At 48.7% G+C, this 14,693-nt stretch overlaps 1 protein-coding gene across 1 annotated transcript in view; it reads right to left on the bottom strand.

The window, feature by feature from the left end:
• Positions 1–9,421, bottom strand: part of EHD3 (EH domain containing 3) — a 28,951-nt gene extending 19,530 nt beyond the window's left edge. Inside the window, exons 1-2 of the mRNA XM_059467301.1 lie at positions 8,946–9,421; positions 2,883–3,059 (exon numbers count right to left, since the gene is read on the bottom strand). Coding sequence (XP_059323284.1) covers positions 2,883–3,059; positions 8,946–9,172 — 404 coding nt within the window. The 5' untranslated portion in view covers positions 9,173–9,421. The remainder of the gene's footprint in view (positions 1–2,882; positions 3,060–8,945) is intronic.
• Positions 9,422–14,693: the final 5,272 nt, after the last annotated feature.

The raw sequence follows: 14,693 nt of genomic DNA, 5'->3' as shown, positions 1-14,693 counted from the left end.
CAACCCAGGTTTGCTCCTCATGGTTACAGCCCTGAGTCCTCCTGGTGCTGTAACATTAAATGGGGCAGGGGGATTTTCCACCAATTTCTCTAGGAAAAGTTTTCCCCAGGAGATTTCAGATATAAGGTCAGAGGCCAGCATGAGTGAGTGCATTCTGGCTCTTTTGGCAGAATTAAGGCTGCTGCCCTCCTGTTGTCCCAGCAGTACTGCAGGACCTCAGGGAGCTCGACCTAATTCTGTTTGGGGCCATATGAAGGGAAGAGTGCTGTGCCAAAGCAGAGTTTCACCACCTCTACAGGCAGAGCAGAGCACAGGGCTGAAGGAACAACATGTTATCTACCCCTGCAGCTGTTCACAACACAAAATCAGGACTGACTCCACCTTAGCTTCCCAAAACAGACTTTGGGGATGGGGGAATTCTTGCAACCTAGTCAATGTGATAGGAAAGTAATGGGTGAGATTCCTGAATTTGCTCCAGGCCCTTGGTGCCAAACAAATCTTCCTGATAACAAGGTGCAACTTCTCATCTCTCTGGAATCTTCCCAGAGGTGGGGGTTGGCCAGCAGAGCTGGAGAAAGGAAAACAAACCCTTCTCTCAATGCCCAGGAACAACCTGGGGCAAGAAGAGCAGACAAGAGACAGGATTGTGCAGACCTGCTATCCTCATGTCAGCCCTGGGCAACCCTATGTCCCAGGTATGGGCATCTCCTGGGAGTGAAGGGAGAGAGGATACAGGCTCTGAGCAGCACAACTTGCTTGTCTCCCAGCCAAATCCTGACTGTTCCAGTCTTCCCTTGCTTCCTGGAAAGCAGCAGATCCCAGTCCCTGCTGGGGAGGGAGCCCCAGCTAAGGGTGGATGCTCACTCCTGCAGCAGCAGGCTCTGCACCCCACAGGACACAGGGCTGTGGCTGCCATCTCTCAGCCAAGGCCTGTGTGAGTGCCACCGCCTCGTGCTGCTCTGCTCCTTCCCACTGATGCTCACAGTCAAGGGTTACCTTTAACCATCCCTGGGCTAAGCAGCCTTCCCCATGGCCAGTCTTATCTCAGCTTAGAGGTGTGGCCCCTGCAGATTAGCTCCCTTCTGCAAATTTCTTGCTCACAGCCTCCTAGCTGAGGTCAGGGCCTAGGCATATGTACAGCAGCAGTGAGGTATGTGCAAGGCAGAGACAGCTCTACCTGTCCCTAGCACAGAGGCCAGGCCCACTGGAGAACTGTGGGTGGCTTGATCTGGTCCAGTGGGTGCACCAGGACTTACATCTGCTAAATTTCTGCCCCTCTGAGTCAACCTTTGCATGTGTTTCATTTCCTAATTAGCAGGGCATTGCCATCTGCATTTTCAGCATGTGATGCTCACACAGCTGAGCCAGTCCCCCTTAGCATGTCCCCTCTGTCAGTTTAGAAAGCATTGCCCCTCTTTTTTCATGTCAGCAAGAGAAAGATGTCATTAGCTGCTGTGGCTGCTCCCTGCATTGCTGGAAGGACTGCACTTAAGCTGCTGCTGTGTCCCTCTGCCCTGCTGCCTGCTCAGGCACAGGCTGGACTCCTTCCTCAGGAGAAGGAAGAGTAAAGGAGCATAACAAGAGCACAGCATGATACAGGGAACTGGGTTAATGCATGCAGAGATCCCTTGCTGCATCAGGAGCAAATTGCATTCAGGACACATCCATCAGGCTAGTTCATAAGTGTTGGCTTTTTTGCCCCCCATGCCTGGCCTAATGTTCCTTCTCTGTGGAGAACTGTCTGCCAGCTGTGGCTGCTCTTGGCTATCAGCTGAGCTGCTCTGAATTATGTCCTCTTTATCCACAATCTCTGCACTCCAGGCAAGAGCACTGTTATTGTCTTAGGGGAAATGACTGTTCTGCCCTGATGTAGGGAGTGGGCAGTCACCTGACCTAACTGTTGGTCAGGTGCAGGTGTTCTGAGCCTTACAAAACAACAAAAACTTCTCAGTCTCTCTGGTGCAGGACCATGTTGGTGTATTTGAATGATGCTCCTGTGCAGTGATCAGATACTGCTTCCTGTCACCCTGAGGTTTCCCACCCAGCAGTGACTCCAGCCAGGTCCCTCTCCTGCCAGCAAGTTTCTCCCCATGCTTCTCTGCAGGGTTTCCCTGCCTTGCTGCAGCCTACACCAGCACTCCTGTGGTCAGAGCTGGTAGATGCTGCACCCTCTGGACAGTCCTTCTCCAAGCCTGGGAGACTGAACAGGAGCCAGAGCCCAGCCCAGCTTTCCTGGCTGTTTGGCTGAGCAGCTGCCATGTTTCCAGTGTCTCCCAGTGTCAGGGGAAGGCGAGGATGATGGGTGTAGTCAGTTTGTTGCCTTCTGCAGCTTGAGCACAGTTTGTGCTCATCTAGGATATGGGTGTGTGCTGCTGGCTTCCTGTGAGGCCTACATCCAAAACCTCCCTATGCTTGGGCTGGGTCTAGGGGATGGAAAGGTTAAATTCCTCATGTCACACAGGCACTGTCCAAACACCCTGCTACTCTGTTTTACAGGAAACACATTAGAGTGGCCATCAATTTGCACCTGGTTGTATGTGTAAGGCATGGGAATGGAGAGAGCCTGGTTTGGATTACAAATGGAAAAAGCTAGAAATACTGAAGTAGGGGATTAAGATATTTACCTCTAGTATCTTGTAGGATAAGCTTAGGCTGTGATGTCTTTTTTGTTTTGTTTGTTCAAGTAAAATGAAGGTTTGCCACACTTGAATTTATCAGCCCTTCAGCAACTGACTTATGTGCATCTGGTAGGACTGGGCTGGCCTTGCATCAGCCATGTGGATGGGAGGAGAAGAAGTGCCTTATCCCTTTACATTGCTGGCTATGCTGCTCATTAGCTCCTAACTTTACTCTGCAGAACAAGAGAGTTCTTGAGTACTGACCTGTTCAAAAAGGCATTGCCAAAGGCGTTGAGTTTCCTGAAGGGTTTTTTGGGATCCACCACCAACGCGTTCCCAGGAACGATTCCTTCCACGTCTCCTTGCATAACTGCTATAAAGGAGTCAGTTGTAGGCTCTGGTCCAATCCTCATCCCTGGGAAATCCTGCTCCAGCAGGTACCTGGAAGTGAAAACACAGGGTGTGGGCATGAGCCATGAGCTGCTAAGTCCTAAATGAGTTGTACTGAAGATTGCAGAGCAATTATGAAGCCCAAGAGAATGGATCCTTCCGAGACTATTTTTAGCACTGTCACTCAATTGTTTGATAAATGTCTTGGTGGCTTTTCTACTTAGGATCTCAACACTGAAAGCTCATTTAAGGTGGATTAAGAAATTAAGATGATTATAGCTGCTGGGAAGAGATTCTCATCATGTTGCATCATTTTGTGTACTTCAATCCTCAAGCCATTTGGAGCAGACTTCGCAGAGCAAAGTAAAACCAGCAGTTCACTGCAATCACAGAGTTAATCCTACTGCACACTGCTGTTAAACCACCACACTCCTGAAACCCCACTGGCTCTTGGTGCCAGTATCAATTACTTGGCTTCAGCAGACTCAAACAACTGATGTGATTAGCCACAATTAGTCCAAATCAGTTGCTTAAATGCCAACTTCCCCTGCACTTGACTGAAGTCTCAGTCTCTGTGTGCTTCTGAAATGCAGCCACAGGCCTGCACTACAAACTGCTCAAGCATATTGAGCACCACACACCTGGGTGGGGGGGTAAATTCCAAGTTGTATATAAAGCTGGATAGCACACTAAGCACAGCATCCCTTATTATTAACTCCTGCAGGTAGTTTGGCAAATTTCAGGGAAAGACTGTCACCCATGGGGTTGTAGGGCTTTGAACAGGACCCTGGCACCAGATCCCAACTGAGCCTGCCAAATTCAGGGTGGGACAATGGTGTGTGCATGGGACAGCTCCCTTTGGCTCACCAAGGTGCCAAATGCCATCACTGAGGCCAGGCCAGTGTCTGTGTGTGTGTGTAGAAAACCACCTGCTGATGCTGTGCTGAAAACTGAGACCATTATGTGCATGTGGCTTGCAGAAGGGAGCTAGAACTGGTCTAGCCCTCAGTATGGGATGGTGTCAGAAGTGACAAGGAATAAGCTCTGGCTAGTTACATGAAGTAAATGGCTACCAGACTATGGAAGTTAGCATAATAATGTGTTGCCTGTTGCCAGAGGGTAGCTGGCACTCCCTCTTCCATTGCTTTGACCTAATCCCGAGTGGGTAGGTAGATTATTTCAGGATTGCCATGATGATAAAAGCAGATTGTGGGGATGTGGAAAAGGAAAAAGGAGAAGGACTGGAAATTTTTTTCATGATTGAGACTGATATGTCTAAGCACCAGAACTGGTTCACTCAGGTGAGTCTTAGTGAAGGAAGTCCCTGTGTGAGGGACTATAAGACCCTCAGGTCCCTGGAAAGCTCTTTACACTATTTGCTAGGTTAGAAGCCACTTGGTCAGACTTTGGAAACTAAGCTTGTGCCTCCCTGATGGACATTGCTGTCAAGCCAGTGGCTTCATACAGATGGAAATTCACTGAATCCATAGAAATAAATCTTTGATTCTCCCCATGCAAATACTAGAGAGAAAACAAATAGGCAGCATTAACAGCTGCCAAATATAACAGGTGAAGGGCTTTTGAGAAAGGCCCCTTACTCCTGATGTCAGGTTGCAGCCTTGCTGTAACAACCACCTTTTTTCTTTTTTAGAGGCTTGAAATGCACGTGGAATATGACAGCTTTTGAGCAGAAGTGAGAATTAGTTGAGGGGGGGAGTTGTTTGTTATTTACAGACAAAGCTTCCCAGAAAAACTAACCAAAAGTCCTGTGTGGAATAACAACTCCTCCAGACAGACTGTTTGAAAGAATTTTATCACAGCTCCACTCAGCTAATGTTTCAAAGCATTTCTGTGTTTATTTCTTGTAAAAAAACACAAAACAAAAAAAATCCCAACAAAAGCACAAAAGAAGCAGCCACACACCAATGTGACTGACTTATATGCAACAAGTGGTAGGAAACCAGAGAGATGAGGATTTGTACTGCCCACCATCCCAGCATCTATTTTAAGTGAGGCCCCTCTGGGAGATTTGGGTACATTGTGCAGCAGGGTGTCAGCAGCATAAGAATCTCATTGTGCAGAGGACAAACACAAGGGGTTGCATTGACACTGCCTGATGGGGGGAAGGCACTTGTGCTCAGCAGTGACACAGCCTGCCCTGGCTACCAGAGGCAGGACAGAGAACACATGCAGTTGTCACATTTGTGGGGATTTCTGGGAGAGAAGAGCAAACAACAGCTGTGGAAAACACCAACCACCAGCAAGCAATCTCCTCTGCCAGCGCTGCACGCCTTAAACTGAGCTCTGAACACCTTCAAAGCCTGGGGGAGTGACTCCCAGCCAGGTGAGGGAAGTTGTGGAGTAGGAGAATAGGTTTTTATGACCAATCTGCTTTTTAGAGCAGTGTCTGGAGCCAGTGTGTGGCTGCAAGCATCATGCTGTTTGCCTGTCCCTGGGAAGGGGCAGGGCAGGAAAGCTGCGTTAGCCCAGCCCAGCTTGGGATCCCCTTTCCCAGGTGGATTTGGGGATGGTGAGGAAGGAGAGGCCGGGCTGGCCGGGCAGGAGCGCCGCAGGATGTGGGGGAAGGGGCTGTGATGAGTCACGCAGGAGCCCTGCAGGATGCCGCGAGTGTGGCGGCAGAGGTGATGCTGAGCGGAACGGGAAGGAGGGCAGAGCAGAGGAAACGGTGACAACAAACTGCCCCGTGCAGGCACGGATGGAAGGCTCAGGGCTGCACGGGGAGGTCACACCAGAGCTCTGTGTGCAGCCTGTGAGGGGCCAGGACGTGTAAATGATTAGCTGTAGGAGGAAGCGGTGGCTACACCAGAACAGCAAGCCATGTTGACAGTCAGTAGGGCTCTAGCAGGCTTGTTTATTTTATTAGCAGGATGGCTGGACTTGAGCCAGGATTATTTTTAGAAATGTCCAAGGAATCTAAGTTAATTAGGAGAGTAATGTTCTGTCCTGTACTCCCACTCTCTTACAGGAAACACGAGAAGCAATAACGTTATAAAGGCAGGCTCCAGTGAGAACCTGCAGTGGCTGTCACACATTCCCAGGTAGAGGTGTTGCCTGGCCCTGACCAGCAGCGACTTTCAGCCCCCAACCCTGTGGAAAAGCATCAGCCAAATGTATGCTGAGGAGAGAAATGGAGTGAGCACAAAGAGATGATACAGCAGGAAGCAGGAATGGAAAAGCTGCACTGCAAAGCAATGCAACACCTTTCACACAGCACAGAGGGCTCAGCTCTGTGTCCCTGCAAGGAGAAGAGGGAACAGCCTGGTTCCACTGGAAACAAGCCATGCTCTGGTCTTGCTTCACTGGCTTTGACCCACACAACTCACCTCCCTCTTCCCTGGCTCAGCCCCTAGGAATGTTTCTCACTGCTGACCTTGACTGCCTTGTTTCTGCCATCAGCTCCTGACAAGAGAGCAGCCTCACTGCAAGATGCTGCAGCTTAGGTGCTTCAGAGCCTTGCATTTCTTCCTTGTTTCACCTCAGATTCCTCAAAACAAGGAAAGAGGTTTGGGAGACAGACATTCCTTAGGTAGGTGACTAAGGGTCTTTTTTTTTTGGTTAGGTGTCCTGGGATGCAGGTAAAGTGGGGCTGAGTTCATTCCCCATGATTGTTTACTAGCATTAACTCATCTCCCTAAATTGCATGGCAGTAGAAGCAGGATGCAATTTAAGAGTGGAATTGATAATTAAGGATAACCCTAATTATCCTGACAAGACTGTGGACAGAATGTCCAGAGGCTGTTTCTTGCTTCACTCTGCTAAGCCATAATGGTTGTCAACCCTCCCACTTCCTCCCCCCAGCCCCCTTTAACTCCTCCCTGCTCTCAGCTTTAGCTCCCACTTGCCTTCCCACAATAACTCTGGATGCTAATCTGGGGCTTATCCCAGCTCTCTAATGAGCAGTGCCTGCGAGCTCCTGCTGCAAGCCTGTCACGAGCAACACGAGGTTCCCTGGCCTTTGTCTGGGAGCACACTGGAGTGACAGACTCTCACACTACTCTTAGAGACCCTGGGGTTCTACCAAAGCTCTCAACTTTCACCTTCTTGGGCACTCTGCCTTTCTGGAAGGCCCATTTGGCACCCCAATGAAGCAGAAGCTGCCAAAGCTCCTGGTCACTTTTGCCCGACCATCATCCCTGCAGGCTCATCCCAGCCCTGTGCCTGGAGAAAAGGGGGAGAAGAGGACACAAGCATGAGTGAAAAGCAGTTGTCAGAAGCTCAGATCCACTTGCTGGAAGCAAAAAGGTTGTTGCTGCCATGCCACATGAGCAAAGACTCAATCTTCTTGTACCTGGAACGTGCTCTAGGCACCCAAAGTTGCTGCAAAAGGAGCTGAGGCTTACAGAAGGACTTCACTGAGCAGAGAGGGGCAAAGGCAGAAGTCTCTGCTAACAGCATGCTGGTGAGACTGCAGGGAAACACTGATGCTGACAACCCAGAGAAAAGAATTAGGAAAAGATGCTTTAGTTAGCCAGCCTTATCAGGAATTCAGCAATTCCTCCTGTTCAGGCTCTGAGTGTCTGTAACCCAGAGGACAGAAAAAGCTTTCCAAACAGGTTTGGTATAGAGTCACAGAACAAAGATCTGGGGTGGAACCAGGCATTTGTGCTATCCTCTCTATTTTTCAGAAGAGTAACTCCCTTTGCAAACATGTGCAAAATGCTTCTTTGGGTCTTTTCCACCCTTCACCATCCACCTGACCTGCCCATATGAGAAAAGCCTTTTAACTCTTAAACTTTGTTTGCCAGGTACGTGCCAAGGTAGCAGAAATGCATTCTGTTCTTGGCTCCTGACCAGGAAATTGAGCAGCAGGAATATTACAGCACATTAAAAAAAAAAAAAAAAAAAAAACAAAACCTGCATTTCTCAAGGTCATTCCTTTAGAGGTACAGTCAATTTGATTCACCTCTCTCTACTCTCTGCAGTTCCCTCCTTCACCAAGAAATACTGGTAGAACAAAGGGCTGGCTGCCTGTGGCTAGCGTCCAGATTTACACTGGGGTAATTCCACAGATTTCAACACAGCCTCACCAGAAAAAGGCTGGAATTTAACGCTTAGCTTATGAATCACATAGGAAACACGGACAGCGCAGCTTCAGCTACGATCCCAAGGGAAAGGCTGCTGCAAGTTGAACTAGCAGCATGGCTGAACACAGATCCCTGCAAGCAAGTCCAGCCGGAGAAGTTTAACCCTTTCTCTGCGACAGCTTCACATCGGGAAATGAAAGAGCTGCTGGCAGCTGCTCTTTCTTTTACAGCTCGAAAGGAACTCGCTGCTCCCAGCATCTCGGCGGAGCAGGACACAGTTAAAGCAGGGCTCTGCTTCTGGATCCCTGAGGAGGGGCAGGTCTCTGCGCACAGGCACACACACAGGCTTCTCTCAGCGGGATCCGAGTGCTGCCTCTGGGACAGCGCAGAGAAACACAGACACAGGCAAGCGTGTAACAGCAACAGCAACGCCTGCAAACCGAAGCACCCCCTTTAAAGCTGCCTCACCCCTCAAAAAGCTGCAGCAAATTGAAAAGAATGGCTATCTCAAGGGTCAAGCGGGGCAGTGTGCGTGTGGAATGCCCCGCAGAGGCTTCCCAAAGCCTTTGCACTTTGAGCGGCCAGGAGGGCCCCGGTGACTCACACGCAGCTCCGCACTCCTGCCCTGCCCGCGCTCCTCAGCCCTGCCCTGGGCTACTCTTTGCCACGTCGGTGTTTCATGGGACATCTTACACCACCCTGTGCTCGCCAAGGGATGCTCTGCTTTTGAGTGAAAATGAAAATGAAAAGCTACAATGGAAAGCTGCTGAGGGGACGCGAAGGGGGTAACAGGAGGGGGATCGAGCCATACCACGGGCAGCAGTTCTGCCCCACCCCGGTGCTCGGGCGTCGAGGGTGCAGGCATGGCTGGGAGGGGGCAGCGGGGTTTTACCTGATGAAGGTGGTCTTCCCAGTGGAGTACTGCCCCACGAGCAGCACCATGGGCTTGTTGTCGAAGTCGGCATCCTCCAGGGCGGGCGAGTGGAACTCGTGGAACTTGTAGTGTTCTTCCAGCGGCAGCAGCTTGGTCTTGTAAAGCTTCTTCAGGCCGTCGCTGACCGTTTGGAACACCTCCGGGTCCTTCCGCCGACGGTCGTCGGTGCCCAGCCAGCTGAACATCTTGTGGCCTCCCGACGCCAGCTCCGCGACGACCACCGGGGCTGGGCTGGGCTGGCTGCGAGCGCGGGCTAGCCGCGCATCCCCCTCAGGCCGGGCGGGCCTCGATCCGCTCCGGCGCCCACCAGCAAAGGGCCGTCCGCCCTCACGCCACCTGCGCCGGCGATTTCAGCCAGAAAGCGCTCCCCGCGGGAGGCTGAAGCAGCGGCTCGTCCGCGCAGCCCCGGCCCAGCGGCACCGGCGGGCGCCGCCTCCCTTCACGCCGCCGGCTCCCGGCGTGGGCATGGCGCGGAGGCCCGGCCCTCCCGGAAGGGGGCGGGCGCCGGAAGCTGGCCGTTCCTGGCGGGCGCCGCCCGTTCTCCCCGGCGGGTGAAGCCGCGCCGGGCGCTGCCATGTTGGGCAGCGGGAGGGGCCGGGTCCCGCCGCGCCCCCTGGGGGTCGTTGGAGGGAGTTTCAGCCCGGCCGCCATTTTATTTCCTTGCTCGCCTCGCTGCGAAATTGACATTAAAACATCTACTGAAATGAACTGTGCGAGTGCAAATCTGAGAGGGAGCCGGCTGTTCCTGAGCACTGCCAGCCTCATCTGGATCTCCAACCTATCACAGAACATGTCTCTTGAAAGAGACCACAGTGGTGGCCCAATCTCCCTGCTCAAGCAGGGTCATCCCAGAGCATGTGGCACAAGACTGCCATGAGAGGGTTGTGGGAATACTCCAGTGAGGGAAACTCTGCAGCCCTTTTGGGCAGTATGTTTTGTGTGTGATCATCAGCACAATAAAGAAGTTCTTCCTTATGCTCACGTGGAATTTCCTGTGCATCAGTTTCTGCCGGTTGCCTCTTGTCCTATTGCTGGTACCGCTATGAAGAGCCTGGCTCCATCTCCTTGAGATATCTAAACAAGATATCTTGATATCTAAATAGATATCAAGAATATCTTGATATCTAAAGCCCCACCTTAGATATTTACACACGTTCATGAGGTGCTTTTAGTTGTATTTGGACTGTTCTTTCCCCAGCCCAGTGATTGAGCTGCACTGCTGCCCCTCACTTTGAGGGCTCGCAGCTCTGGCGGTGCTGGGAAAAAGTCTCCATCTAAGTAGGTGAGACAGGCAAATTACCTACTGTCCCAAATTCTTTATTCCTCCAGCAATGAGGGAAGACAGGACAGCCACACAGGTTTTCCAGGAGTAGCCTGAGGATCAGAAGTCCTTGGGGCTGGCCATCAGCTCCGCTGCCAGGCTCTCCTCATCTCCACTGTGCAGCTGGGATAAGGCAGCATTTTTTTTTCCCTAAAATATCTCCTAAAGGCTTTTTTCACTTTAGTCCATCCCATGGGTCTGAAGAATGTGGCAAGAGGCAGTTTTGGAAGCAGTCCTGCCGTGTGGCAGTTCCTGCCCTTTCCCAGCCATTTCAGCTGGGAGGAGCCCAGACCTTGCATAAGTAGAGGCAGTTCTGCATTGATCCCTTTTTTTTTTAATTATTATTTTTTTTCTACAGGAGGGGGGGACACACAGAGACTGCGTGCTTCTGTGTGCCTGAACAATGCTCCAGGTCCATTTCCATACCTTGTACTGCAGAAGATACTTTCCTTGTTCTCATTGTGTGATCCTAGGCACTGGTATGCTGACCCAGGAGGTGCAAGCAATGACTCCAGGGATCAGTTTTCTTTTCTGGAAGAACATAGCAAGCTGACTGTATTTTCTGAAGATCAGACTTTTCTGCTTTCCTGCCAATGCCTGGAGCTGAAAGTGGAACTGATGTTTTGAAAGCTCCTTAAGACAAATTTCCCTCATTTCTTTAGTTTTATAAATAGAGGCTTTTGGCTTTAAGAATTTGATGACTCCTTTCCAGTGAAAACTCCTGAAAATGAAAGGCCCCATAGAATTCAACATGTTTTGGCAAGAATTACTAATTTTGTAGGAAAATACTTGCTTTCATCTTCTAGATAGTTTTGCCATTTAAGGGCTATGCTCCTCTGATGGCGTTCTGGCGTTTCTACAGCTATATATGGAGTCTCTTTGGTGCTTGCTTGTGTTATCCCCAGAGCTGAGCAAAGGCCAGGCCAGGAAGCCTTTGATTGTAAATCTCCTCAGGCCACCTTGGTGCCCTTCCTGAATGCAGCAAATGGGGAGAAAAGCAAAATTTCTGTTGTGCAGGCTGAGGGACTGACTGCCACAGGTAGGGCAGAAGCCCAGTTGTTCCCCATTTACAAGGTGAGGATATTAATCATTAAGCTTCACAAGTCATAAATATGCATATCTGATGGCTAAAAAAATATAATTCTTTGCCTTGGCTGAAGAGAGTCCCTTTCCTGTGGATTCATTATCTCTGGGGCAGATCACAACGAAACTTGACAGTCTTTATAGACTTTCTGTAGGTATCTCACAAGCATTGCACATTTTTGTTTACTTTTCAGTCTGTTTTCTTAGCCATTTGAGACTGACTTCCTTAACAACTGTCTTTACCTTGAGGTACAGAGCTTGCCAAAAACAAAGGGAAGTAAAATTAGGAAAGGAAATTTACAGTGTAATTAGGTTTTTCTTTCTGCCAGAATCAAACTGAAAGTTTTAATCTGTTTCTATTTTTTATTTCTTTTCATTTCTTAAACAGAAGTGTTTTAATGGATGGTTTTCTGTTGGATAGATTGGCCTTAATGGTGCAATCTTCAATAAGTTGGAGGGTTTTTTTTAGTAATTTACATTTTTAAAATGTAGAAACTCTCCCTTGACAGCCCTACACAGAAGCCACTCTACTGCAGTGCTCAGAACATATTGGTGGGAATCTGCTACAGTCCTCTACTACAGAATTTATCTTTATCTTTAAAGATATGGTGGATTTAACTTTTAGTTCTGTAATTTCTCAGTCGTGTCCCTGCTTTTGGTAACAGGGCTTGCAGTCCTGGATGCTTGCCTTGACCAGGAGAGAAGGGATTGCTGGAAAAGCTTCACTTCCACTTTAATGAAAGTCAGTGAGGCTGAAGTAAGTCATGTAGTATTTGCACACAAAATGAAACCTGGGGTTTTGGGGGGAAAACATAATGTTGTAAAACGGAAACTTGTGAAATGGTGACAAATATATTTGCTTATCTGCAGCCTCAGGTTAGACAGGTTTACTTCCTACAAAAGATCATCTGAGGATGGGGACGTTGAAGTCACAGAATCTGAAAAGATGTGGTGACTCAGACAGTTTCAAGAAGCTCGTGGGAGCAGTGTAGCTCAGTAAAATTAACTTCCTGCCAGCACAGTTACTGCCACTGTTTGTCCATTACCAAGTGTGAAACCTGAGGAGAGTGTCAAAAGTTCAGGTGCTGAGGGGTTCAACAGGGAATAACCAGGGTTGTGGGAAAGGAAAGAAGGGAGAGGAAGGCACAGCAGGCCCCTAGAATTAAACCAAATATACTAATTTGATAAGTAAGGGAGGGAGAGTTTACTCTGGTTCAGCTGGATCAAAATTCTCAATTTCTCTGCCTGCTGGTGCCACATTGCCTGTGTGGAGACATAAAATTGTCTCCAGCATAGTCTGTTCCTTTCCTCACTCATTGCTTTGCCTTTGCAGCTCAGAAAACTGCTGCCTTCCTCTCCTGCCCTAACTGTTCCTCCATATTCCTCTGAAATATTTCCCATTACCTTTCTCCTACCAATTTTCGGGTCTCTTGCTACACACTCACAAAGTCACAGTCCTTTTCCCTACCCTCCCTATGCTGCCTTTAGCCCCTCATTGCCTGGGGTGGAACAAGGTGCTGGTATCCAGAAGTGCCACCAAAAATGGGGAATGTGGGGCTGGATAATGTACATCCAGTGAGTGGGAATCATTCTGGCTTCCAGAGAGTTCCCTCCTTAGATCTGTTTGGCAAAGAAAGCTGCTTGTATTGCACACAGGGGACCTGACTGATGGGATGTCTGTAACAGTGCTGGAAAGAAAAATCCTCTGAGCCCTCAGCCATCCTTGCAGTGCAGAAGCTTGGTCTATAACTCTTGAATGATTTTGTCTGTCTCTGCCATAGGACATACACCTCCATCAAACTTACATAAATGTTCTTTGTAGAAATTGATATGATTAACTGATTGACAAAGTGTCATGTCCCTGTCTGTTCTGAGAAAATATGGGGGCTTTGAGATTATTTCCTCTCTGAACTTTTTCTTACCTGAAAGCAGAAATCCTGTTAAAATGTATTAAGACACAGTTGGACACATCTTCCTGTTCTACTTTGCCAGTGATTTATGGGGAGACGTGGAGTTTTGTGCTTTGAATAATCGAGTGACAAACTAAACAAGGAAACTGCTGTCCACTGAAGCAATGGGTGAGTCAAAAGGTAGCCTGCATGATGGGCTGACCTGTTCTTTCATGTCTTCCATGGAATATTTTGCACTGAGATCTCCAGAATTTTCTGTCATTGCTCAATATGTTTTTTTTTCCCCACCTCCTGCTTCTACCACGGTGTTTGATAGGTTGGGACAGGCTCTTGGGGTTACGTATGCAAGGCATATATATATACACATGCACATAAATACACACACAGAGATAACAAATATACTGTTTGTGAGCAGCAGGCATCACTGCCAGCTGTCCTTTGCTGTGAGAAGACACCTGGAGAAGGTAGGACATCAAATGCCAAGTGCTGTGTAGAGGGATTTGGTGCTGGCATTTAGCATTTATCTCTGGCTAGCACAGAATTAGGATTTTCCAGGGGTTTGAAGGGAGGGTAACCATGTTAAGATGAAGTTGTCCTCTGGGATCAGATGGGGTATTAGTTACACAATGCAGCAGCTGTGCTGTGCTGTTCTCTGGAGGTGTTGAAGGGAAAGGCAAAAAGTTTGTATCAGCAAACGTGGGAAGGATGGGTGTGATGTAAAGCAGCTACATGAGCCACATCAGCTGCCCTGCATATCACAGCTCCAGCTCTTCTGCCTGCCAAGTGGTTGGCAGCACAGGCTGGTGTTTTAGCTAACCCAGTTTTTGTGCACTCTTGTTCTCTCACTTTTGCTGTTTAGAGTTGGTTTGGCTCATACTTGATCACTAAGTATTCTGCAGAGATCAGAAATTTCATCTGTCATTAGAGGGAGTTCTGGGTAATCTGAATATCTAATGATTGGGATGCTTATGAATAGGATGTTGTAACCTTAAGTGCTAAAGCATTTTCATATTTCCACTGATTTTGATGTAGCTAGGAAAATTTCCACAGCAAAGGATAGGTATTTATCTCATCCAGAGTCTTTAAAATTGAATCTTTTGTCAGAGAGGTATTACTTGAAGTTCTGAAAGCCATCCAGGCATTTTTGATACAGGCTTTTTGTTAAGATCAGTGGCAGCAGGTTCACAGCTTGACCTTGAAAAATCTCAGCACCAGAAGGTGCTCATCAACTTTTGGGCCAATAATCTAAGCACAGGAAATGCAGGGAAAGGTCATCCACCTCTCTCTATATTCATTCATTTAGTGAGAAAACATAGTTCAGTGCTTCTTTTCAGGATATTTCTGTTTGCTTTAAAAGCCCACAGGAAGAGCAGGAGTCAGCCTTGAGGTTTT

The sequence above is a fragment of the Ammospiza nelsoni genome, chromosome 3 (genome assembly GCF_027579445.1).
Source record: "Ammospiza nelsoni isolate bAmmNel1 chromosome 3, bAmmNel1.pri, whole genome shotgun sequence".
NCBI classification, from domain to species: domain Eukaryota; kingdom Metazoa; phylum Chordata; class Aves; order Passeriformes; family Passerellidae; genus Ammospiza; species Ammospiza nelsoni.
The sequence above is the reverse complement of the archived record's forward strand: the minus strand, read 5'-3'. Positions and strand labels throughout refer to the sequence as shown.